At 49.8% G+C, this 22,659-nt stretch overlaps 10 protein-coding genes across 10 annotated transcripts; 2 read left to right on the forward strand and 8 right to left on the reverse strand.

The window, feature by feature from the left end:
* Positions 1-111: 111 nt before the first annotated feature.
* Positions 112-1,967, reverse strand: HO173_012540 (uncharacterized protein; the record flags this gene model as incomplete). The annotated part of the gene is made up of 3 exons (XM_037314409.1): positions 112-1,171; positions 1,237-1,769; positions 1,827-1,967. The coding sequence occupies 3 exons, from the start codon at positions 1,965-1,967 to the stop codon at positions 112-114; spliced, it is 1,734 nt and encodes a 577-aa protein (XP_037158717.1).
* Positions 1,968-2,718: 751 nt separating this feature from the next.
* On the forward strand, positions 2,719-5,178 carry HO173_012541 (uncharacterized protein; the record flags this gene model as incomplete). Its single annotated transcript, XM_037314410.1, has 1 exon — positions 2,719-5,178. One exon carries the CDS (start codon positions 2,719-2,721, stop codon positions 5,176-5,178), a length of 2,460 nt encoding a protein of 819 aa, XP_037158718.1.
* Positions 5,179-5,596: 418 nt separating this feature from the next.
* On the reverse strand, positions 5,597-7,568 carry HO173_012542 (uncharacterized protein; the record flags this gene model as incomplete). Its single annotated transcript, XM_037314411.1, has 3 exons — positions 5,597-6,642; positions 6,784-7,141; positions 7,197-7,568. 3 exons carry the CDS (start codon positions 7,566-7,568, stop codon positions 5,597-5,599), a joined length of 1,776 nt encoding a protein of 591 aa, XP_037158719.1.
* A 1,238-nt stretch (positions 7,569-8,806) lies between these two features.
* HO173_012543 (uncharacterized protein) lies at positions 8,807-10,923 on the reverse strand (the record flags this gene model as incomplete). Its single annotated transcript, XM_037314412.1, has 4 exons — positions 8,807-9,748; positions 9,876-10,582; positions 10,651-10,708; positions 10,768-10,923. 4 exons carry the CDS (start codon positions 10,921-10,923, stop codon positions 8,807-8,809), a joined length of 1,863 nt encoding a protein of 620 aa, XP_037158720.1.
* A 52-nt stretch (positions 10,924-10,975) lies between these two features.
* Positions 10,976-12,367, reverse strand: HO173_012544 (uncharacterized protein; the record flags this gene model as incomplete). The annotated part of the gene is made up of 3 exons (XM_037314413.1): positions 10,976-11,288; positions 12,123-12,157; positions 12,212-12,367. 3 exons carry the CDS (start codon positions 12,365-12,367, stop codon positions 10,976-10,978), a joined length of 504 nt encoding a protein of 167 aa, XP_037158721.1.
* Positions 12,368-12,565: 198 nt separating this feature from the next.
* HO173_012545 (uncharacterized protein) lies at positions 12,566-14,073 on the forward strand (the record flags this gene model as incomplete). The annotated part of the gene is made up of 2 exons (XM_037314414.1): positions 12,566-12,660; positions 12,735-14,073. The coding sequence occupies 2 exons, from the start codon at positions 12,566-12,568 to the stop codon at positions 14,071-14,073; spliced, it is 1,434 nt and encodes a 477-aa protein (XP_037158722.1).
* Positions 14,074-14,933: 860 nt separating this feature from the next.
* On the reverse strand, positions 14,934-16,259 carry HO173_012546 (uncharacterized protein; the record flags this gene model as incomplete). Its single annotated transcript, XM_037314415.1, has 3 exons — positions 14,934-15,441; positions 15,495-15,565; positions 16,188-16,259. The coding sequence occupies 3 exons, from the start codon at positions 16,257-16,259 to the stop codon at positions 14,934-14,936; spliced, it is 651 nt and encodes a 216-aa protein (XP_037158723.1).
* A 163-nt stretch (positions 16,260-16,422) lies between these two features.
* On the reverse strand, positions 16,423-18,771 carry HO173_012547 (uncharacterized protein; the record flags this gene model as incomplete). Its single annotated transcript, XM_037314416.1, has 5 exons — positions 16,423-17,227; positions 17,285-17,315; positions 17,462-17,663; positions 17,714-17,953; positions 18,007-18,771. The coding sequence occupies 5 exons, from the start codon at positions 18,769-18,771 to the stop codon at positions 16,423-16,425; spliced, it is 2,043 nt and encodes a 680-aa protein (XP_037158724.1).
* A 639-nt stretch (positions 18,772-19,410) lies between these two features.
* HO173_012548 (uncharacterized protein) lies at positions 19,411-20,671 on the reverse strand (the record flags this gene model as incomplete). The annotated part of the gene is made up of 4 exons (XM_037314417.1): positions 19,411-19,476; positions 19,537-20,064; positions 20,114-20,555; positions 20,604-20,671. The coding sequence occupies 4 exons, from the start codon at positions 20,669-20,671 to the stop codon at positions 19,411-19,413; spliced, it is 1,104 nt and encodes a 367-aa protein (XP_037158725.1).
* A 510-nt stretch (positions 20,672-21,181) lies between these two features.
* On the reverse strand, positions 21,182-21,882 carry HO173_012549 (uncharacterized protein; the record flags this gene model as incomplete). Its single annotated transcript, XM_037314418.1, has 4 exons — positions 21,182-21,337; positions 21,392-21,562; positions 21,633-21,728; positions 21,790-21,882. 4 exons carry the CDS (start codon positions 21,880-21,882, stop codon positions 21,182-21,184), a joined length of 516 nt encoding a protein of 171 aa, XP_037158726.1.
* Between the last annotated feature and the right edge of the window lie 777 nt (positions 21,883-22,659).

Genomic DNA, 22,659 nt, shown 5'->3' on the forward strand with positions numbered 1-22,659 from the left:
CCGAGACGTAGATATGGTCACTAGAGAGCACTGTTCCGGTAATAGTCAGGCATGGGATAGCAGCGGAGCTAATCTTTGTACCTTTAATGGAAATTAAAATACAGAGCGCTTTCATCGATCGTCATCGTCTACTCTCGCACGCTTCGACGCCCTCTCCTCCGCCTCCTGCACCCCGTACCGCTTGTTCCCACCTGCGCCTCCCGTCACATCCCTTATCATCTCATCGATATGGAAGGGATCCGTGGCGTTCGAAACATCCTTCTCGAATTGCACCGGACCATCTCGTACCTCCGCATCAGCCGCGCCCTTGAATCCCTCCTTTGCTTTCCCTAGCACTTCGAATCGATTGCTTTTCGCAATCTTGTCATACTCCTTTCCCCCAGCTTCCTCGTCGTCATCATCATCCACATTCGCACGAGGCCTGTATATGCTGCTGATAGCGTCTTGAGCGGCGAAAAGAGGCTTGTCATAGGCTTGGTCTTCGTTGAATCCTGTATCGAATCCACTGGTCTGGTTGAAGAGACGCGAATCCCACATCGATTCTGATGATTGTGTAGGCTTGGCTAGGCCCAAAGCCACCTTTTCGGAAATATCTCTGTTTTGCTCCCTTGCTAAGATTTGGACTCGGCGTTCCGTGCCCATGCGCGACTGGCGAAGTTGCTTCTCATTCTCTTGCCTTCTCTCCCGCCGCATCTGTTCTCGTTCCCTTGTAGCTTCGTCCTCGCTGTCTGACCGACTGTATGAGGATGGTCGACTTCTACTACCAGAGGCGGACCTTGCATGTGATGTACGTCTCCCAGCCATCGATCGTTCCTCACGAGCTTTTTGTGCAAGCATACGTAATTGGTCTTCTTTCTCCATCCTTTCCCTTTCTGCGACCTTCTGCTGCATGGCCGCGCGTTGCTTCACCTCCTCCCTAGCATGGCGGTCCGCAGTGAATAGAGCTTCTGCAAATTGGGCGAATTTGTCGTTAATGGTAACGTCCTGTAAGCCGCGACCATCGGCCGCTAAGCGCTTGTCTAATGGCACAGTGTATCCCTTGGGGTTCTTCCAGTTCGAAATGGGAGGAGGGATCTTCCATGCCTCTTGATCTTCTGCAGTAAGTTTTCGTGGTGGCGAGTGCATGACTGGTGGCGGCGGTGAAGGAGGGCCCCTGGGGATCTTCTTGTGTCTGAAAGATATCACAGTCAGCTTTTTCTGTTCTGTAGAACGAACCACTCTGCTATGCAGACTTACTTAAATTTTGGGGGCTCCATGGGATCTTGTTGCCTCTCTACGATCTTCATAATCCTATCATTCTTGCGGGTCACATCTCCCATTTGATTTGCCGGGGTGTAGCGGACGTATGTAGGATCATTCCTGGTGATGCCCTTGACATTCTTCGGCTTCTGCGCAGCTACAGCTCCAGAAACCAGTTTTGCCAGAGCATCCTTGGTCTTCTCCGTCTGCGCAGCGATCTCCTCTTCCGACGGCCGATCCAAGGATATCTCCCCAACATCCGCTCTTTGTCTTAACGGAATCAGATCCTGAAAACTGGTGTGGACAATCCGCTTGTCATTATGGCCTTGCCGAGCAATGGCGTCGTACTTGACCTTGCCTTCCGCATCTACTTGCACAGCCAAAGCATTTGATGACGAAGAAGGCTTTTTGCCCATGTCGAGAGGGTACTGGGCCACCGGGATTTCCGGAAAGGCCCCGCCGTCGCCGTAGTCCTCCGCTGACCTTGGGCGCCATCCTGCTCTTAATCCATATGCTGGAGGTCCATTTCGCTGCGACGGAGTTAGTAAAGTCGAAGCAGCACTACGATGAGGTAGACACGGGCTCACCTTAAGGACTACCTGTGTCTCATCTAGAGATCCAGGACCGAGGATTCGTGGACCTCTTGATTGACTAGGTAATTCCTCATATTCGCCAGTGTATTTTGGCTTGGGCAAAGCCTTCGCCAGTGAAGTTACAACAGATGTCATAACGAATAAGGTAAGAAATTTGAGGTGAGAGTCGAGAGTCGAGTAGTCATAGCAAGAGGTGAGTGGCTACTTTAGATATTGTGGTTTCGGTACCTGAGGTACTCTAAAGGAATGGGTATTGAAAATTGCCGAGTAGCGCCAACTATACGACTTACGAGTACCTTACAATAGCTCCAGACACGGAGAAACAGATCTAATCATTTATTGACCTGTAGACCTAGTCTTCAACTCCTCCAGTCCAACACAACACTTCCACACGATTACATAGATCGTTCTCATTCACTAACGCAAAGTATGTCTTTCCCGCTAGAGTGGGCTCTCTTGGCTGTTTCGATATCCTTATCACAGCAATCGTGTCTTGAACCCATGTTATTGTCCAACACATGCCATCTTCCAAGGCTACTACGAGTATCAGACAGGAGAGAAGGATACTCGTCACTCATTAGAAAGGAGCTCTTGGAGGGAGGCTCAAATATTCACTGGGGAGTGTACAGTAGGATCTCTACTCGCTTGTTTCAGCCCTACTGGAAAGTCGCGTGTACAACCAGAATCTAAAACGTAAAGTGCCATCAGAGGCTATAGCTGTTGTTGAAATTACATACCGCAATCCTGCAGATGCATCTATTTCAAGATTTACGTTGCAAAAAACGCACCCTGCACCGCTTGAAGTACAAGCGATGGAAAAAAAGAGCAGAAGTCTTGCACTTAATTCCATCAGACCTGCTCCCCACACCCTGTAACACGACCAATTATGCCTCCACCTTCCTCCCCGGACGGCCTCTCGCTACCCGCCGAGGGGACCATAGCAAGAAGCAGGTCTCGATACAAAGGTCCACGTCCTCATAAGACTCTCGTCAAACCGTCAGACTCTCCGAGCCTCAGTGCAAAACAGCTTCAGCGACTGCGCAGTACTACATTTTCTCCGCGCGAACCAAGGCTCCAGAGCGATGGGGAAGATGGAAGAGGGCTTATGATACGGCCACCGCTTCATGAATCCACGCAGAGGCACCGAGTATCTGCAAATGATGCCCAACCATCTGAAGCATCTGTGGCCCAGAAACATGAGAAACTGGGGAAGGCAAAGAATGGTACAACGTTACAGGATGAGGTCATTCCTCAATCACAGGCTCTGCAATGCTACCAGCAAAATCGTCCGCGCAGAAGATACGATATAGAAGCAGAGCCTCACAAGGAAGCAGGTCAAGACCTAACGCAGAGTCAAAAGGTAGCAACATTCCCTGAGCAATATTCTCGCGCTCTGGGGCCGGGCTTCCGTTCCCACCAAAACGTCGAAGCGATTGCGATCATTAAATCACCTACATTGCCCGGGAGAGGCCTTACGCAGCGTATCGCTGGACACTCGAATGGAAAACGCCTACGCAAAAGTAGGGAGGAGCTCAAGAGGACGATCTCAGCGCCCATTGCCATTGAACGGCCTCAAATTAGCGTTAGACCTGCTTTTGATGCTCCTGTGTCGGCTGTCAATGCTGGAGAGCGCAGGGTCAAGGTCAAATATGACCAGAATCTGATGTTGCTTCCTGTAACGCCATCAACGACATCATTGGATATAATTGGCTCCGCTGCCGATCAGTTGGCAGAGTCTATTGATCCGAATAGCACAATTCTCCTTGAGTCGTTCAAACAATTAGGACTTGAGCGCCCCCTTAGGAGGTATGAGCATGTCCGTGATGTGCTGAATTCCTGGGACAACGATGCGCAAAATACATTGATAATTAAGCCAACTCCTACAGGCGGCAGGGATGATCTGCTGGATCTCCATTCCAGCTCGAGCTCCCAGCCTATGGACACATCGGTATATATCCATTATTCACAGAAACCTGGCCATTGGGACAAACGATGGGTCACGCTACGCTCAGACGGACAGATGCTAGTAGCCAAGAGAGAAGGTGGTGAAACAGCTAACATCTGTCACATATCTGATTTTGATATCTATATTCCGACCGCACGGCAGTCGGCCAAGAGGATCAGACCACCAAGAAAGATATGCTTCGCCGTCAAGAGCCAGCAGAAGTCGAGCATGTTCTTAAGTACAGCCAATTTTGTTCATTTCTTTTCAACGAGCGATAAGTCGTTGGCTGCATCTTGGTACACAGCCGTCCTAGAATGGAGAAGTTGGTACTTGGTCAATGTGATGGGCGAGGGAAAAGAAGGTGCACAGGGCCCTAAGAAACTATCCACGAAAGCAGACATCCATAAGCTTTCAAATAGTGAATTCTCGAAAACGGAGGGCCAGCGCAGACCGCCAGAGCCGTCATCTCAAGGCATGAGTTCGATCAACGCCTTTACATTGGCCAATGATAGCACAGAGCATGTCGTTCCTTTCAGAAATGCCAACCCTAGGCGCAGTGTAGCTGGGGACTCTGTCGACGATACGCCGTTCCGCAGTCGAAGCGAAAATCAGACCCCGAATTCCAAGAAACTCACTAAAGACGCTAATATAGGTGCCCCAAATGAACATGGTCCTTCGTTCGTGCAGGCTGTACAGCAAGAAGAGCCTCAGCCCTTCGCGGCGACAGGTTTGCTCGGTAGAACATATACCCAGCGCCAGAAAGCCCAACGAGAGCGCGAGAAGACACAAAATGCTGAGCCAGATCAAGCCGTGGCGACGCCGAATACCAATCTCGTTAACAGCATGAATCGAACGCTCTCACAACGTCCAAAACCCAAGCCTTTGATCGACTTGACTCCTCAGTACCAGGAGCCACCGCAGCATGCAAAGAAAGGCAGAGGTGTCGTACTTAAGCAAATACCTGCTGGAGGCCTGGTTGAAGTGGCTAATACACCAGAGGCTGCTATGCCGATCCCACCTTCTACCACATGGCGTAGACCTACAAGCAGGGGTGGAGATGGGCCCAGCATTGGTCGGTCGAAAACCGTGCGTCGAGATCACAGCAGCAGTGCGCCCTTAGAGCGGAAGCAGACTTCGGTGTCACCAGGAAAGGGAGATATGGCTTTCACTGGTGGACTCCTTGCCAGCAGGAGTAGTGGTCAAGGTGGTGCAAGGACGGGAAGGGGAGTCATGACTGGGATTAGGCAGGCGAAAGAACCCATGCTGGATGTAGGAGAGGAGCGTCAGTATGCGCCTGGCAGTCTGCTAGAGCGCGTCGAAAGGCAAGATGGAGGCTCCTTCCCGACGATCGAAATGGAGAAGAAAAGAGAGATCATTGCAGCTATGGGCAAAGGTACCTAGATAAGGAACTGGAATCCGAAAAGTCTCCTCTGTGACTTGATTTTTGAAGCTTTGAACGCAACTTAAGAAGTACTCTGCCACCAACAATAGCGTTGATTTGATCATTGCCCAGACACAACCTGACCAGCGAGGACGTCGTGGGAATCCCATCCAAGCACCAGTACTTCTTCAACCCAAAATTGTGACGTGCGCAAAAATTTGAAGTGTTCGAAATCATTCGAATTGCCTTTTCAGATATTATGCATCTTAATATGCTCCCACTTTTACATACCCTCTGTAGGCATTCGGCTATGCAGCCAATTCATCTAAGTTTCCCCATGCAATATATACAAAGAGAACTCCGATCGCTTAATGCTGCAACGTGCAATATGAATTTGTCTCCCAAATATGTTCAAACCAAGCAGAGGTACGCCTTCTCTCACACTTCCGCTTTCTCCACGTCTCTCTCAGGATCTTGCAATTTGGCTGCTCTTTCGGAGTCATCCCCTCGGATATCCGATCTTGCAGCCTCCACGCCTTCAGGTTCCATTATCGGTTCGATTTTCTTTTCAGAGTCACCTGAGTCGCTCTCCTCGTCCTTGATACTCTCATCTTCCGGCTGCCTTTGCTTCATCTTAGCCATCACTTCAGCAGCTTCTCTCGCGTATTTACACTTTTTTCGGATGATAGGTCCGTACTTGTAGAATAAGAATGGGAACGGCACACAGGCCAAGGCTAAGAAAGCTGGAATCGTACTCGCCCAGTGGATACCGAGATTGTCGTACATGTATGTCGTGAAGAGAGGGAATATCGCCCCAAACATGCTTCGTAATACAGAATTAGCAGCCAGCACACTGGCCGCGTAAATCGTGTATGCATCGATGAGGTAGTTCATAATCGAAAGAAAGACGAGGACCATGCCGAAGCCGAATGGTGCCGTAAAGATGATGCTAACAATCCAGTGGATGGAAGGGTAGTTTGTCCACGCAAAGATGAACAGTCCAATGGGGATACACACACTACCAATCATTGCAGGCGGTAGTCTTGCTTCCGGTGCCGCGCCTCCTTCACCTTTGGCAATACCAGCTGCTTCGGCGCGTATAAAGCGAGAATTGTCAGGAATAGTGTAAATGACGGCACCAATCATGCCGACGGCGACACCCAGGAATGCCAAGCCACCGATACCCTCACTCCAGTGGCGATTTTGCTGGTACACAATAGGGAAAGCTGCGAACATCATGTAAAGGGTTCCGTAGATGATGGCCATGTAGATTGAAAGCAGGAGCACGATAGGTTCTTTGAGGAGAAGCACCCAGGGCCGAGACAAGGCTATCTTGAAAGATCGACCGAGCGACTGTTTTCCTCTATCGTATTCAATCTTGGACCTGTAGACTTTACCAGTCTTCTTGCTCATGGCTGCTGCGCGGTTTTTGAGGAGAACAGGTGCATACGTTTCGGGGATAGTGAGGGAACCGATGATCCAGACTTGGTGATTTCGGAGTCAGCATTACTCTTTCGGGAAGGATTCGGAATCGCGAGACATGTCTTAGGAGCAGAGAATAGACATGTCTGATGACTCATAAGACAGCATGATCGGGAAGAATTGCCTTGGAAATTACAACTTACGGGCCCCGGTAAAGATTGCCATGAGGCCTTCAACCCAGCGCCAGCCCTCTGTTTCACCCAGAAATCCACCGACAATAGGTCCCAAGGTGGGACCCATGAACGGTGCGGCAGCGAAAACCGACATGGCCAGCCCACGCTGGGATGCAGGGAACATGTCCGCGATGACACCGCCGGCATTCGTCAGGGGAGAGGAGCCAAAAGCGCCGGCGAAGAATCGGAGGATGATAAGAGTCTGGATATTTTGAGCGCCAGCAGCTCCTGCGTTGAAGGCCGTAAGGACACCGTACGTGGTGAAGAAGAGGATTTGCCGGCCATAGAGCTCGGAAAGAGGAGCCCAAAGCAAGGGCCCAATGGCGAACTGCGGGTCAATTAGACTTATTTTCTTTTCTGTGCTTATATCGCCCAGTACTCACACCCAAAACGAAGAGTGACACTCCTAATACGACAACTTCATCGCTGGTGTGGAAGCCCGATATGATCTGATTCACGCCACCAGTATATGCAGAGGAAACAAAGGCTACGGCCAACGTTGCAAAAGCGACCAACAGAGTAATCGCCCACTTTTTCCACATGGCAAAGCCCATGGGATCTCGAGGATCGTTGGGTATGAACTCGACCCGGTAGGGATCTTCTTCTGTGCCCGATCCATTGTACTCGTGGTTGAGGACGGCAGGAGTGAGGAGTGCGTGAGATGAGACGAGTTGCCAATGGCTTGCTCTTTTTATTTTGGATTGCGAAGCCGCATCGACATCTGTCAAGGTACTGGACGAGGTATCGCTAGCCATGGCGAGTGGCGGGGCTGGTATGCGGAGCTGGAAGAATTGGAAGAAGAAGAAGAAGAAAAGAGAAAAAACATATTGCAGAGGTGTGTATATAGAAGGAGAATATTATGAATAACAAAGCTACCCTTTCATAAGACACTTTCTTCCTACCTACGAGTACCTACGACGATAGAATCAATGCTAATCCGGAACAAAACTTCGCCATGTAAAATAATGAAAGCAGAATGTCACCAACGGGATTCATGAATGATGCTTAATGACGATCTTTCATGCTTTGCATAATTTTGTGTTCTCGGCTCGGACTTAAGGATCTTATGAATTCTGAACAATCGGTGAATGGAACGTGAAGTAAGAAAAGTAAAGAAAAAAGTAAAATACTTTAAGCTTTTTAGATCTGTATCCGTGCCGAGCAGCCGATCAGTTGCCGATTTGTTTGCCACGAGGATTTGAGGCTCTCACTCTCAGGCTGCATTCAAGTTGTCAACGGTCCGACAGCCAACGGAAGCATTGCAGGTCCATCATAATGTTAATCATTCATTACCTTCTCACCCACCACAAAGCAGCAGTAACTGAAAGGGATTCTCAAAGGTCTCGGAAAGGGATAAATTGAAGCTATGCTATGCTATTCTACCTGTCCAAACCCAAACTCGATCATCTAAGCCTTGTAATTCCATCCGACTACACCACCGAAGAAATCTGTACTCCTGCCACCAACCCCCCTCCCCCCCCCTCCGTAAATACTTGCACTTGTAAAGTGCCCTGTATTTGTTGAATGCATGTGTCTAACGATTGCCCACCACGCAAACACCACGCTCTTTGTAATGCCAATATAGCCAACGTCCAAAGCCACCGACGAGATCGTCTTAGTGGAATAGTATGAAGATGAGCCGTGCATTTGCTGAATGTTTCGTGACGAGGAAATCGAAGAAAGAAATGGAGGAAAGAAGCTCGAAATGCGCGCGAACCACCATTCTAAATCGCCCATTCTTTTGGTCCTCCAACCAACACCGCTTTCTGCTGCCGTATCCCGCTATGCTTGACCAAACGTGGAGATCTATCGTCATGCTTATCCTGAATAGGTCGCGTCCGCATGTAAATCCCCCCCCCCGCTTTTTTTTTTGAGAAATGAACCGGTCCCACTCACACAAATACAAGGTTCCCTCCTCGGCCCATCACGGTTGCGTAATTAGATTGCTCCAGAAGTTGGCTCTTAGCGCGTGAAGAGTATAGGTTTTGCACGCTTAAACAGGTGATTTGTTCGAGTTGGCGCCGTTCCTCCGGGAGTCGTCGTTCATCGACAATCCTCCGAGACCGGACGAGAGGAACGCAAAAGGATCAGAGCCCCCGTCTATACCGCCATATGTGGCAGTACCGCTGTAAGCTGATGATCCGTTTTGAGCACCGGTAGAAGGAGAAGGGCCAGTGCCAGCAGATGTAAAAGCGGCTTCGGCAGCCCTACTGTCGAACGGCCCACCGGACTGCCCTTGGCCGTATCCAGCGCCCATAGGAGGATAGGCACCAGTCGGAGCACCGAGGCCGGAGGGTAGAGCGTATTGACTAGGTGGCCCGCCGTACTGCTGGCCGCCAAAGCCGCCGGAGCCGAAGCCGCCCGAGGCACCAGCGAAGGGACCTGGTCCCGGGGTACCAGCCATCGAAGGCGGACCCATGCCATATCCCGATGGTGGCTCAAGCGGAGATGGGAATGCTGAATCTGCTACAACTGCCGCCCCAGCACGGCTAGCACCGCAGCGGAGGCAACTGACATTCTTGGCAAAATTGTGATATCCACAGCCTTCAGAACCACATTTCCAATCGCCAGCTCGAAATGGAACCATGCCACCCCCTCCACCACGTCCGTGGCCCATGCCATGTCCACCGTGATGTCCCATGTGTTGTTGAGGGGGCATCATGTGAGGAGGACCATAGCCATAGTTTGAGTAACCCATTGGATCGCCGCCAGGTCCTGCAGCGGGGTAGGAGCAGCGGAAGCATGCTGTACGACGCTGAAAGTTCGAAAAGCCGCATGAAGGGCAAGTCCAGTCTCCAGGTCGAGGTCGATTCTTGCTTGGAGGGAACGGCGTCAGGATTTCGGCGGCACGATCAAGTACACGGCTTGATGAAGGCGAGACCTCAATTGCTTTCTCATTGAGAGCACGCCCATTCATGCAGAGACTCTCTGCAGCCTGAGATGTTGTCAGTTGATAGCCGTTCGGAGATGCAAGGTACGGTGGGTACGAGTGCTTGAATCGGAGACATGGGGGTGAAGTAGTGCACATAGAATAATATTTGCAAGGAATAGAAACAACTAACCTCCTCGTGCGAAGAGAAAACAGCGAACCCCGATCCAGTAGGCTTGTGCTGGTCTGGCGTACGTAAAGTCCAGAAGGCAATCGGACGACCGCCGAACTGGGTAAACCAGCTCTCAAGCTCGGACTGAGTAGTGTCGTGGGGCAGTCCGCTCATGTGTAGTACCTTACTTCGCTCCGAGAGAAATGCACGAACGTCGGCCCTTGCGTCCATCGGCCGGCTCAGTACGTCGGGATGCTCGTGAGGTGGCTGAGACTTTCTGATGAGCCCACGCAATACCCTAGCTAGAGTCACCGCTTCTTCCATGGCGCGACGAGGAGAAGCTGGCGCAAGAGCTTGCAGATGGAATGGAAGGTTGTGCTTGATCGGGGCGGAAGATTGTACAGGCTCGACCTCCAACGCTGCACAGATGTTTGCCAGAGAGCTTGGGCCAAAAGGCAGAGACTCGGGGTGGTGTTGCTGCCAGCGTTGATACTCGGTACGTAGATCAAAGGTGCGAGAGTGTTGGAGGTAGGCAGGAAGCACAACAGCCTTGTCTCGCGCCTCGCGGGGAAGCTGCACGCGAAGATCCCATGAGTCGAGGGTAACGAAAGCGAATTCGAGGCTCTTGGAGGTCAGATGCTCGGAAGCAAATGCGTCAAAGCGGTTGATGGCATCTCGGAAGGTGCCTGCTGTCCGTACATGCTCCCAGGTGAGAGTGGTCAGGCTCGCTTGTGGAAGATCAGCAAAGAGGCAACAGATAGTATAAAGCTTGGTGGGGGTCGCGAGTGACACTCACTGCAAAGCGGAGTAATGGGAGTGTTGACAGGCTTGACAAGGACACTCTCTCGATGAATCTATAACGTGGCGTATGAGCTAGCTGAATTATGTAATCCCAAATATCACCATAACCTACCTCCTCACAATTCTTGGCGTCTAGCAAAAGCCAACCAATCTCGATGACCTCGGCGGAGTCTTTGGTCACGTAGACGCCGTGTTCGTCGCAAGTAGTACCAACATGAATAACCAAGTAGCGGTCAATATCAGGCTTTGCCCCCTGAGTGCTTGACATGCCGATAGCCCAGGCTTCTAATGCCTTTGACGTGTAGTGCGATATTATTTACTCAGAAAGTAGGGTAAGCCTTGGCCGTTTGGAGGTATCGCTTGATGGATAGGAGCGGCGGAGGTATTTGGAAGGCAAAAATTGGATGGGCGGGAATTGAAGTCTCCTGGACTGCTGTAAACGCGAGATCGTGGCTGTAGGAGAGGTGCTGAAGGAGCGACTGGGGTGAGAAGGTAGAAAGGTAGAAAGGGAGGAGGAAGGAAATATCAATGATAGGAGGTCTGAGGTTGGCAATAATTGGTCGGCTATTGATGGTGAAATTGTCACGAGAGGAAACAACGTGATCTCGCTTCGGGCCCCGTCGGGAAACGCCACTAGGCTGTTTCAGGTCCTGCTACACCTCCTGCAGAGTGCAGGTATGCACCACGCTCGTAGGTACTTTATGTACGAGGGTCATCAGAACTCATCATGCTTCTGTCGAGTATCGAGCATCAATTATCAAGACGATGATACATGTTCTGGTCCGTTTTTCCACTCATGCTATTGCTTGCTTCTACATTGTTTACTTGTCCACTACTATGTTCTCTTCATTTGTTGGAGTCACCATATTGGGTTGGGTATGAGAACGTGTTTGTACCAGATGGTAGATCATCATTGAAGCAAACCTGATTAGGGTGTTGATTACAAGGTTCCCTGACTGGTCACCCTGTCCAGCACGACCAGCAGAGACTACGATCTATTTCGATTTTCGAAGATGCTTGCGCTCATACGTGGGAGCTAGAATTTGAAACATGCGTGCTCCACCTTGATCTTAATACTGATCATAAAGATGCGAGAACACTCTGATCGTATTTGCAACACGTATGTGTCAGAGAATAGATAGACTTACTACATTATAAAGTCCATGATGGGCGTCTAGCGATGAGCACCTTGAGTCAAATGAACCGAAGCATCTTGTGAGGAAGCTGAAGGATACGTCCGGACCAACAAAGTTTTTCATCATTTCCTGGAATGAATCAACCAAGGTGTCTTCTCATATCAATTAGAAAGCGCTCTTTGTCCGAGAACAAAGCATCTTTCGGGTCCTTTCAAGATAACCTTGGCTTAGGTTTCGAAACCACGTCTGCTCATGTACAAACAAGACGAGGAATGGGCGGGGGGGGGGCTTGTCTTCATTTTGAATCGCTATTTTTGTATTTCATAAATACCTTTGTTTCATTGGCCAGTTCATGTACCAAATCGTCTAGCAAAATTGTTAGGCAAAAGGGTTCCAACTCTTTACTAAGGAGCGCTTCACATCTTCCTTCACATCTTCAGTCCGTGTTCCAGCCAAGAAATAAGCCACGTTTTGAGGCGTCGCGGCAAACGCGTCCCCTTGTCCGGGCCCCGCATATTCCCATGAGCCCTGATCTGTGGGACGAGCATCAACGGCGTGATGAAACTCCTCGACCATATCCGCACACGATCACGTCTTAAGAGCACTGATGATACCTGGACTGACAATCAATATAAATGGCCGCCAACAGACACACCGAATCGTCTGCCAAAGCCCCACCCCTCCGCTAGATTCTCGACAACTTTGCTTTCCGAGCTCTTTAGCTATGTGTGCCCGCACTCGCGGGACGACTTCTATACCTCCTGTGAGGAGTCGATGATTGATGGAGGATGTATGCTATGCGATATGAGAGACCTTTCACAATGCGCCTTGGTCAATAGGCAATTGTCAGAGGCGGCGCAAAACCTCTTGTGAGTACTTTTCAAGTGGGGGGAAGGCTTTGCACTCAGCAATGCTCGCCTTAGGCTAAGTTCACCCTTCACAGGTATCATAATGTGCGGATCGATACCGTCCATTATTGCGAGCGAGAAGTAGACCTATCTGCCAAACGTAAAAGGCGATCCTCCATTGGCCGTAATGGCGCCCCTAAAGACCCTCCGCAAGAACGGCTACACCTCTTCTCTAGGTCCGTCCGAGAGAATTACTCTCTGGCTTGTCAAGTGCAATACCTTAAGATTCCCTACATGACAAGGGAGGTGTGCAAAGCAGATCTGGCACGCACTGTCTCAGTCCTGCCGAACCTCCGCTATGTTGATTTGCCTGACGGTTTCTATAACGATGACCCATCGTCGAACACTCTGAGACAGGAGCTGCAGGCTCGGTGCGGAGATATTCGGCAGATGAAGTATGCCGGCGGTGCGGAAGCGAGCTTTCAGATGTTGGCGGGGGCAAGGCAGTGGCCGAATTTAGAGGCACTCGAATTATTACATCTTGCTATACCGGCCACAATCGCTGACGTCTTTGCCTCTCTCAAGGCTCTTCGCCACATCAAATTCACAAGTCTTCAGTCGCTCGACGACAGTATCTTCAGCTCTTTGCACATGAGCCCGTTTCCGCCGCTGGCAGTACTGGAATTCCAAGATGTCCCCAAAATCTCAGCCAAAGGACTCTTAGCTTACCTCTCTTGCCCTAAGGTCAAACAGACTCTCAGCTCCCTAACTCTGGCAAACACTGGTGTATTACCCTCGGATCTCTTCCAAATCTTGGCCGCTGCTCCCTCTCTCATCACCCTTCGCGTTGCGGAGAGCGTAGCTCATGCACTCCCACAGTCGCAATCTCCACCCTTAGCTTCTTGCTCGCTTCGCAATCTCTACTACGAGATCGCTAGTGCAGATTCATCGCCTCGCGGGCTCTCATCTCTGTCGGACAGTTACTATTCTTACCTTTCCAGCTCCATTCTCAGCGGTGCTTTGCCCTCTCTGTCACACCTTTACGCCCTTTCCACTGCGCTTCCGACGATGCTCCTACCGCCTCCACAGCCCGCTTTCGCAGTGAACGGAACCAGCAAGGCATACCGGCCTGTAACTCCTGTAGTGTCTCGCCCTCTTCGTCTGTACACCAAAGCTGTCACAGAAATGGAGTGGAATCTTACCCTCATTAGCCCTCCAACGCTAGCGGATCGTTACGCTACCGCGACCACCACAAGACCAATGAGTTTGTATCTTGATAACCAACTGAGTCCTCAGTGGAGGGACAAAGGAAGAGAGAGCGTAATGGTAGGTAATGGATTTGGAGGATTTCTGGCCGTGCCCAGTGAAGATCCTCGGTCAGGGAGTCCAAAAGCCAAGAAGGACACAAGAGATCTCGACGCATGGATGGGCTGAGACGCGCAAACAATCGAAAGCAGAATCCAGGGAAGACGCATAATGGACGTCAAAACAAATGTGTTTGCCATTAAGGGTATCTTTTTGGCAGGGGTGAGGTCTTCCGGTTACGGATTATGACTTGCTGTGCATCATGACGCTTGTGGGGGCACATTGATCATCGAAAACCGCGTGTTGAATAGTGAGATGCCCATATGCAAAGTTGGTCTGGCCTTTAGCCTATATCTTGACGGACCTATACAGTGTGTTGTACACGATTGTTCAAGGACGACTTAGGTTTGGCTAAAAAGCGAATTCTCTATCCAGTCTGGGACCGTTGTTTTTTACACATGATATCGGCCTGCTTGAGAAAGTGCAGACAAAGCAAGCCACTCGTTGAAAACCTCTGATTTCCTCTTAGTCGATAACCTTTCTGATCATGATTCGCCCCGAAGCACTCATCACTGAGACTGATACACTTTTATACTACCGAGTCCCCAGTATGCTTCGGCGAGATTTATTCCGTTGGTTGCTACAATCGTCTCGCACGCCGACAACGATGATCCTTGATTGGTGCTAGCCGAACTAGAACAAGCAGTGTTCGACATAAAGGAATTCTCTTCTCTAGCCCAGTTGCCACATAGATCATTATTCACGATGATGCTCTGGTTAGTGAAATGGTCGGTGATGGAGCAATCAGCGGAAGGAAACTCTGTAAGCGGGGTGCTCTAGGATGATGGATCAGCCATCGCTGATGTCTGTTGGGAGGGAGTCTCGTCTACAATTTCACACTCTGATGCCGACGGTACGAAGTTTCATTGCATAGACTTATGGAAACTTATTAACATTTGCCTTGCGCCATGATCTGATTTATTGATTACTCACACCACCACAATTGTTGTTGAGTGCTTCCCCGAAAGTATCGTCTGGCCCTTGGACGCCGCACCCTGCATTTGGTCTGTTCCGTTGTAGCAATCTCTGGTCAAGACCTTGCCCAACTCCTTGCGCTTGGCATGCACGGTGCATCCGTTGCTTGTGTGTAAAGTCGTCTGATTGCCCGTGGTTGCACTATTGACCGCTTCGAGGACATCTATCCCACCAGTCTTGGGCCATGACGAGGGATCTGCAGTCCATATAGCAGGCCTACGCACATCTTCGCACCAGTAGCCCCGCGTAGATTTCTTCTTCTGCTTACCAAGTCCCACAGCCGTTTGGTGTGTGAAGAATGTCGAATATGAACAAGCTTGAATCGAATGTCTGTTTGCTGGTGATTTGGACCGAATCACGGCCCGTACTGGCATCCTCATCAGTTGTATCAACGGTAGTATTACCGAGTTGGCAGATGCAAAGGTCAGCTTCTGCTCAACGGAGCCTTGTTGATTGACGTAGCTGAGACAATCAGTCTTTAGCACACAGAATTAAAGTCGGCTGATGCTACTCACTGAATGAAACCGTCACTCGGATCGTCTCCAGTAAAATTATTCGAAGCTGTCAAAGAAAGCTGTTCCCTCGTCTGCGAATACGTTGGCGTAGGACCTTCAGACGGAAGGAATGGATGCTCACATGTATCGAGGATTGAAAAATTCAATTTACTGTAAGATGGGTATCTGTTTGCTCTTGATCCCAGAGCGGCTCCTGATACAGTATCAAGAGTATCAAGAGTGCCAACAGCGAAGTACGAGAGTGCCTACGTTGTCTTCTCTTCTTCTTCTTCTTCTTCTTCTTCTTCTTCTTCTTCTTCTTCTTCCTGGCGTAGGATGAAAGCTTAACAATGAGTTGGAGTGAATGCTTGATGAGCGAAGGGACGGGCGATGGTCTTGAATAGAGAGAGGAGAAAGCTCGCAGTTTAGGCGAATTACCAGATAACAGAGAGAGAGAGAGAGAGAGAGAGCACGGGAAGATAAATCTTTCTTTCGGATCTCTGAGGCTTATACACTACTAATACGAGTCGTTAGCTTTGGCCAGCACCACTCCTCAGCAATTATGTCATTTAGTCTAATAAGACAGGCGGAACTTCAATTCTTGATAATTCAAACTTTGATCAGGTTGATATATATAAGGTACTCGTACCTTACCTTGATTTTAGTGTCCAGCCTAACGCAGTGCTCGAAACAACATTGAAGGTTCGAACATACCAACGAAGAAAAGGCTTTGACCCTGCAATTATTTGTTGGATGTTCTGGGGCGTGAGCATTTTTAAGGTCCATTATAAGGGTAACTTACCCTCCGACTTTCTAATACACCTGGGTATTCATTGCGCGACGGGTGAATTCAACGCTCAGAGGCCGTGCTTTCATCATCTTGGCAAAAGAGCACGTCTAGCTGTTTCGCCGTCTCGTGTCATGCGCCCGTTACCTCAAATGACATGTCTCAGGATTGAGCTTTGGTATTGCTTAGAATTTGCAGGCTCTGCCATTGCATCCCCGAATAAGCAATCACGGTATTGAATGCCTCATCTCTTTCCTTCATTCCCTCAAAGTGCATCTTGCTTCCGTCGATACATTTAATCTCAAGCTCATCGGGCGATAATGAAGCCAGCTTTGACATTGCTGACCCTTCCACCTTTCTCATCTCCGCCAGGTCGAGGTAATCCCGTCTCCACAACTCCTTCTTCGGTAGACTTCTAACAAAGCGAATCCCTTTCGAATGTATAATCAGTCGCCCAATGACTTTATGTGACTGACATCGGAAGGATCGAATGTCAGAAGCATCCAAGACGCTGGTCGTTGAGCACGCGCTATACCAGCCTTCATCGTCATCGTCGTCACTGTTTTCGTCTTCCGAACCACTGCCCCCTACCTTAATTTTAGGCACATTTGTCATGCGTCCCGTATACTCGTTTACTGCAGCACTGGCGAGCTCCCGGAAGTGGCCTTCTTCGACCTTCTTTTCTATGATTCGCTCACGGGTGATCTGTGCTTTGCGTCTCAAGTAGATGAATGACCATTCTGCGTTCGTCGGGATATCCCAAAGCACCCATTTAAATGGGGAAACCAGATATCGGTACTTCGGGTAGTGGGACGACACCGGCCAACAGAGAAAGAAAGCTCCCCCAACAATGAACCAGACGATCTGCATACAGAATTCCATGTCGGTGAGAACTGATACCAGGAGACATGATGCAAAGAAATAGAGGGAGGCGACAGTCTTTTTAGGGTGTTTCCAATGATAAAAGCTTAGGGATCGATAAGCGCTCGCGATTGAATTGCTGTGATGGAGAGAAGATACTCACTTGGAAAAGACTTCAAGCATATTGGCCATGTCTTCAGGTTTTCCTAGTCAGTACTGCTTCTTTGGAAGGGAAAAGGAGTCACAAACAAGCCCGATGAGAACGATACTCTCGGTACAAGTCTTAAGACTCGGATTGGGATACAGATTAGGAAGAAATAGCTCTGATATGTAGACGTACCACCAAGTTGAAGCTGAACATAAGGTCCCAAGCTATCCATGACTGGATCGAGCCAATCATTACGTCCGTGCTTATCAATCAATTCGCTGAACATGTTGGCGCTGACGCTGCTATCGAAAGCTCTTCGCTGAGATTTTCGAAGAGACTCGACCGTGGTAGGATAGTAACGATTCATGACCACAATGTAGATGATGTAAGAATACTATCTCCCTACGTTAACGCATGAGTTCCAACGGAAACTGTTATGCTTACTAGGAAGCCCATTATATGTTGGGTGTACCAGAGAAATACATAAAGAGCAAACCACTCGCCAGTAGTTCGAGGGTGCTCCCATCGATAGACTGCACGAACCTTCATAGCCCATGATTGCCAAGGTGCACTGGCCATTATCAATCGTTCAACATAATGTCTTGAGCTATCGATGTCAAAGGGAAGCTCTTCAAAATCGTCAATGTATTGAGCGCTGAAGTCTTGGGTGTAGTAGATGAGATTCTATCGCGTGACGTTAGGACTCTGGTCTAAAACCCGGAACGATGCAGAATTACATATCCTAGCCATTTCAGCCAGTCGTAGCGTACGAATTCTCCACGCTCGTCCCTTTCCACAAAATACTCGTTGTGTGGAAAGTTGATATGCCTTTTTGGGACTACTCTCACCCTTCTGACATGGCGACTAGTCGTCCACGCCGCACGTAGACCCTCACGCTGCTCTTCCATTTCTCGAATCTTGTCTCGATGACCACCAATCAGGGACTCTCGCTCCTCATCAGACGTGCCCTGCTTCGATGAGCTTGTGGACTCTGCGCGCTTGAGATTGTCGTGGGCCTGAAGAAACTCCATGTCGGCTTTCTGAGAGAGGAAAGGACGCTCGGCTTTCGATAATTGACCAGCAGTGGTCCTGGTAGCCGTGCTTTTGGCAGACTTTATAGGGTGAACAACGGCGTTGCCGATCGACTGAATTGCCCCGAGCGTTTTGTCGGCGGTCTTCCCCGGGCGAAATCGCTTTTTCTTGATTAATTGGCTGCTATTGAAAGCAGGATCGCGTTTCATATCGTCTAGAGGCCCTTCTCCCTCATTCTCAGACCGGTCGTCCTCCGCGGCACCGTCCATTTTGAAAAGATTTCTTGTCTTTGCCCTGGTCCGCCGAGAGAGGCCGGAGAGGCGTTTCCTCTTTGACGGACCTGGCATCTTTTCTATGCTTCCATCGTCGCTTGGTGAAGTCTGCCCTTCGTCATGAGCGTTGGTTGTATCAGATGCATGAAAGCGCGTTGCATCCGAAGCGCTCGTCTCCGACCCTATCTGACCCGGCATTCGGAAGGCTCTCGGAGGAAGCTGCGGAAAAGGTTGGGATTAGTAGACCAGCAATGCTACGCGGTCATCCAGAATGCCGTGTGGACTTGTCGCGGGAGTTTCGGGGGTGGGTCTAATCCCTCGTTCCGGGGACATACCGACAAAGGAAGAACGACGGAGAAGTTGTGACCTTAACAGGCTCAACGTTGTTGGTACTGCTTTCGCTTCCATTTTACTTTGACAAAGAAGACGAGTGTCAAATCATAATCTAAAGTACTTAGTTGACGCGCTAATGTCGTGGGTAGAGCCAGAGACCCAGAAGGCGAGAACAGCCCTATCTAGGTAGGCCCGAGAGGCGGGATGCACTACTTTACTGTACAAGTAGACTAAGCTCTGTGGCGTCAAGGGTTTCCAAGCTAGTCGCGTGGCGCCCCTGGCTACTCGATAAGTTGTTTCATCACAAAGCGAAGGTTTGGTCGGCCCAAGTTCAATGTACGCAGCTTGAGAGTCAGTGACGAGAGTATGCTGATTCCTTTGCATTATCTTTTATCTTGATGGACTGTTCATGACGAATATCTGATTATTATCATTGGGAATGGGAAGCAAAAATGCTGGCTGGTGCTGCGTCCTCTGACACTCATACCCTTCCTCCTTCTCCTCTCAGACCACAATAAGATCTCTCGACTCCCCATACCCGTCATAGCCTACCCCTCTCAAATTCCACACCTAAGAGTTGTCAGATGTCCCAGTAGTCTTAAGTAGGTGGAGATGGAAATTCGATCTTACCGGTTCACCGGTTTGTACGTTTCCTCCGTTGTCAGTGGCTCGAGACAATAATCGTCGCTTCTTCCCTTTGTGAAGCCGAACTGTAGCCTTCCACAATGCCCAACACCATTTCGCCTTAAGATCATTGCCACTCAATATCTCAGCCGCCTCCCATGTCTGCCCTTCATCTGTCGAGCATTCCACTTTCACCACCGGTCCCTGGTCACCCTGGGGAAGTGCATAGCCCTTAACCTCGATTCTTCCTGAAGGTGGCAGCCTGACCGTGTCCCCACTTTGGGGTTCTGCGATGACTGAATTGATTGGCATATCCTGAAGGGCTGAGGTTTGGTTCCAATACTGCTTCGCGCTTTCCGTGTCCATGGCTTCGGGTGGTAGTCTCTTGTAGTCATAGCGCTGATAGAGATTCCTTGACTCTTCCGATTGCACAGTGATCTCATCTACCCACTTAACAGAGCGACATCCTGACACTCCAGGCACGATCATTCTGGCGGGGAAGCCGTGGTTGATAGAGAGCGGCTCGCCGTTCATCTAGGGGCCATAAGCACCGTCAAAGGTTTGTTTGACATAGCGAGAATACCTCAAGTGCAATCAAGACATCTGCATTGTCTCTCAACGCCCTGTCCAACTCTATTGATCCTCCGTACCATTCCGAATTTTGAACGTGAGTTTTGTAGCAAGCAAAGGCAACATGGGCCCCTTTGCGATCCCGAACATTGATTCCTGCGGTATCTAGAATATCTTTGAGCTTGGGTCCCCTCCACTTGCAGTTCATGACGGCTCCATCACCCCAATCGATCCCATCAACCTCTTTGAGAAGTGTGCGCATGGTATGGCGTCGATTACCAGCGCACTGGAGAGCGCTAATGATCTCATGCTGCGTGTACCGACTCCTCAGCTGCTCAATCGAGAGCTCAAGAGGTCGATGAACAAGGCCGTTGACTTTAACAATATGGTCCTCAGCAGCTATATGGGGGATTGGCCCGTGGTTCCTATCGTAGTTACCTGCGATTGTAAAGAAACTGCATGGAGTCAACAAATTCTAGATATTTCCTATTTATGCTGCTCACCTCGACACCAAGTCGTGCATGGGCGGTTCTCTATTGAGTGGCTCTTCAACGGAATAGCTAAATTGCATGGCGAGACTTCGACTCGAAGAAACCAGCAACGAGATGAATCTATTAGAAAGTTTTGAAGAAGCCCATTGTTGACATCATCCAATCGCTGTACTCTCATATATCGCCTTCCGTGACTGGTGGTGATATCTGCAAGTTCGGCAGGCTCTACGAATGAAAGTTGCGACCTCGTCGATCGATTTCCTCGGTACAATCTCTGAGTATCTTAAATTCTATATATCCGTTGTCTCCCCAGCACCAAGCTTCATCCGTTCCAACACGGAAACGCAAGCAGTATCTCTTGCCTTCAGAATGTTGGGTTAATGGCCAGTTACACTGTAGGCTTTGCTGACAATTTCTTGTCTGGGTATTTGGTTTCTAATGGTACCTTGTTACCCTCGGAGCGCCGCCCTACTCATTGAAACCAATTTTCTGATAGTGGAGTTGATCGAGCATGGAGTGAAAACGCCGCGCTATGCTTGCTCCCACTATAAACGCCTATCCCATACCCTCTGCTCTTCCCTTTTCGTCTCTTAATCCATGCGCATGTATGAATCTATGGCAGCACTGAACGCTGCGAAGCCAACGCACCCTATAGCAGCGGCCTGGGGGCCCGCTTTTGCACCGAGAACACCTCCCGTGATACATCCTGCAGTTATGCCGTTTGTAAGGTCATTCTTCGCCCGGTACTAGAGCCATCATCAATCCCGTATCTCGTGAGACTCATGTGGATAATAACCCACGCCTTCAATGCAGCACTCGGTCCCAGCGAATATGGCGCCCACTAAGCCAAAGTTTTTCGCAGAACCGAACGACCGCGAACCCATGTCTCTGAAGCCCCTTCGCAGTTGTTCCCGCAACGGCAGGTCGGTAAGCTGTTGGCCAGAGGCACTCAAGGGGGTATCGTAGCTCATCTGAAAATAGAAGACCTCCATATTAGCGACAACATGTTGACGCCAAATCTTCAGCGCTAGCGCCACGTACGCTCGACATAAACAAGCCGAAAGCTCCTCCAAGAGCAAAGCCCATTCCCCCCGAAATAACGGTTTTAAAAGGACAGCTTTCCATGGCTCCTTGCATCTACCATCGAAAGACTGTCAGCCGCGTCTTGGCTCTGTATGTCATGCAGGCTTGGGCTCACAGCTTTGACCATCGCTGCTTCTTGGTCACTCATACCAGCGGTGGCACCTCCAACTCCGCCACCGGCGCCACTTGGCATCCCAGGAAAACTCATACTTGGTCCCCACACAGAATCTTTCGTTGGTCTTAGCTAGGACGAGATTTTGGAAGGTTAGCAGCGGCAGCTAGTGTAGGGCTGACAAGTCTTGGCATCCTCATCCTTCAGTCCTCTCATAATCCGCTCGGGTCTGGGAGCGCAATGCTCATATAACACGCGCATGTTTCTTGGGCAAGCTTGGCAAGGCAGTCCAGATCTGCAAGCAACAGAGACCATTGTGCCTTGCGCGAGACTCGAGTAACTTGGAGTGCACACAGGCCACCCGACTTTGATAGACCGAGAAGGTGAGAAGAAAGTCCTCCGTGAAGGGTAAAGATAAAGTAGGATAGCTAAGGATAGGGTTCGCGGAGACAGCTCTCGCCTTTTTCTGTACTCAAGTTTGGTGCTCTTGCATTTTAAATGCATTTTGCGCAAACCTGTCCTTCTCCAAGTACAGCCCTTCATGATATTGGACGTATGACGATTGACGTTCTGGAAGCCTCATCCAACGATGAAGTCGTATCTGATATTTAACTGCTACGGCGAATTTATATCTGATGTATGAGAACTAACCCGTCTTGTCGTCTGTCGACGCTAAATTAGCTGAAGGGTTAGCTTCATCATGAATCTTCGGCGCAAGACTCCTCTTCCATTCGCTCATCAACGTAGAAGCGGCCCTCTTCGGGCCTCCCGGGTCAACTTGGTGAGCGGTGGCCACGGTATGTCATCTCTATCTTGAATAGAGGTACGCCGACTCTTGGGGCGAGGAGTTGCATCACAAAGGCTTTCGAGATG

This window comes from Letharia columbiana, assembly GCF_014066305.1.
Source record: "Letharia columbiana isolate WasteWater2 chromosome Unknown Sc0000083_s0, whole genome shotgun sequence".
Classification (NCBI taxonomy): domain Eukaryota; kingdom Fungi; phylum Ascomycota; class Lecanoromycetes; order Lecanorales; family Parmeliaceae; genus Letharia; species Letharia columbiana.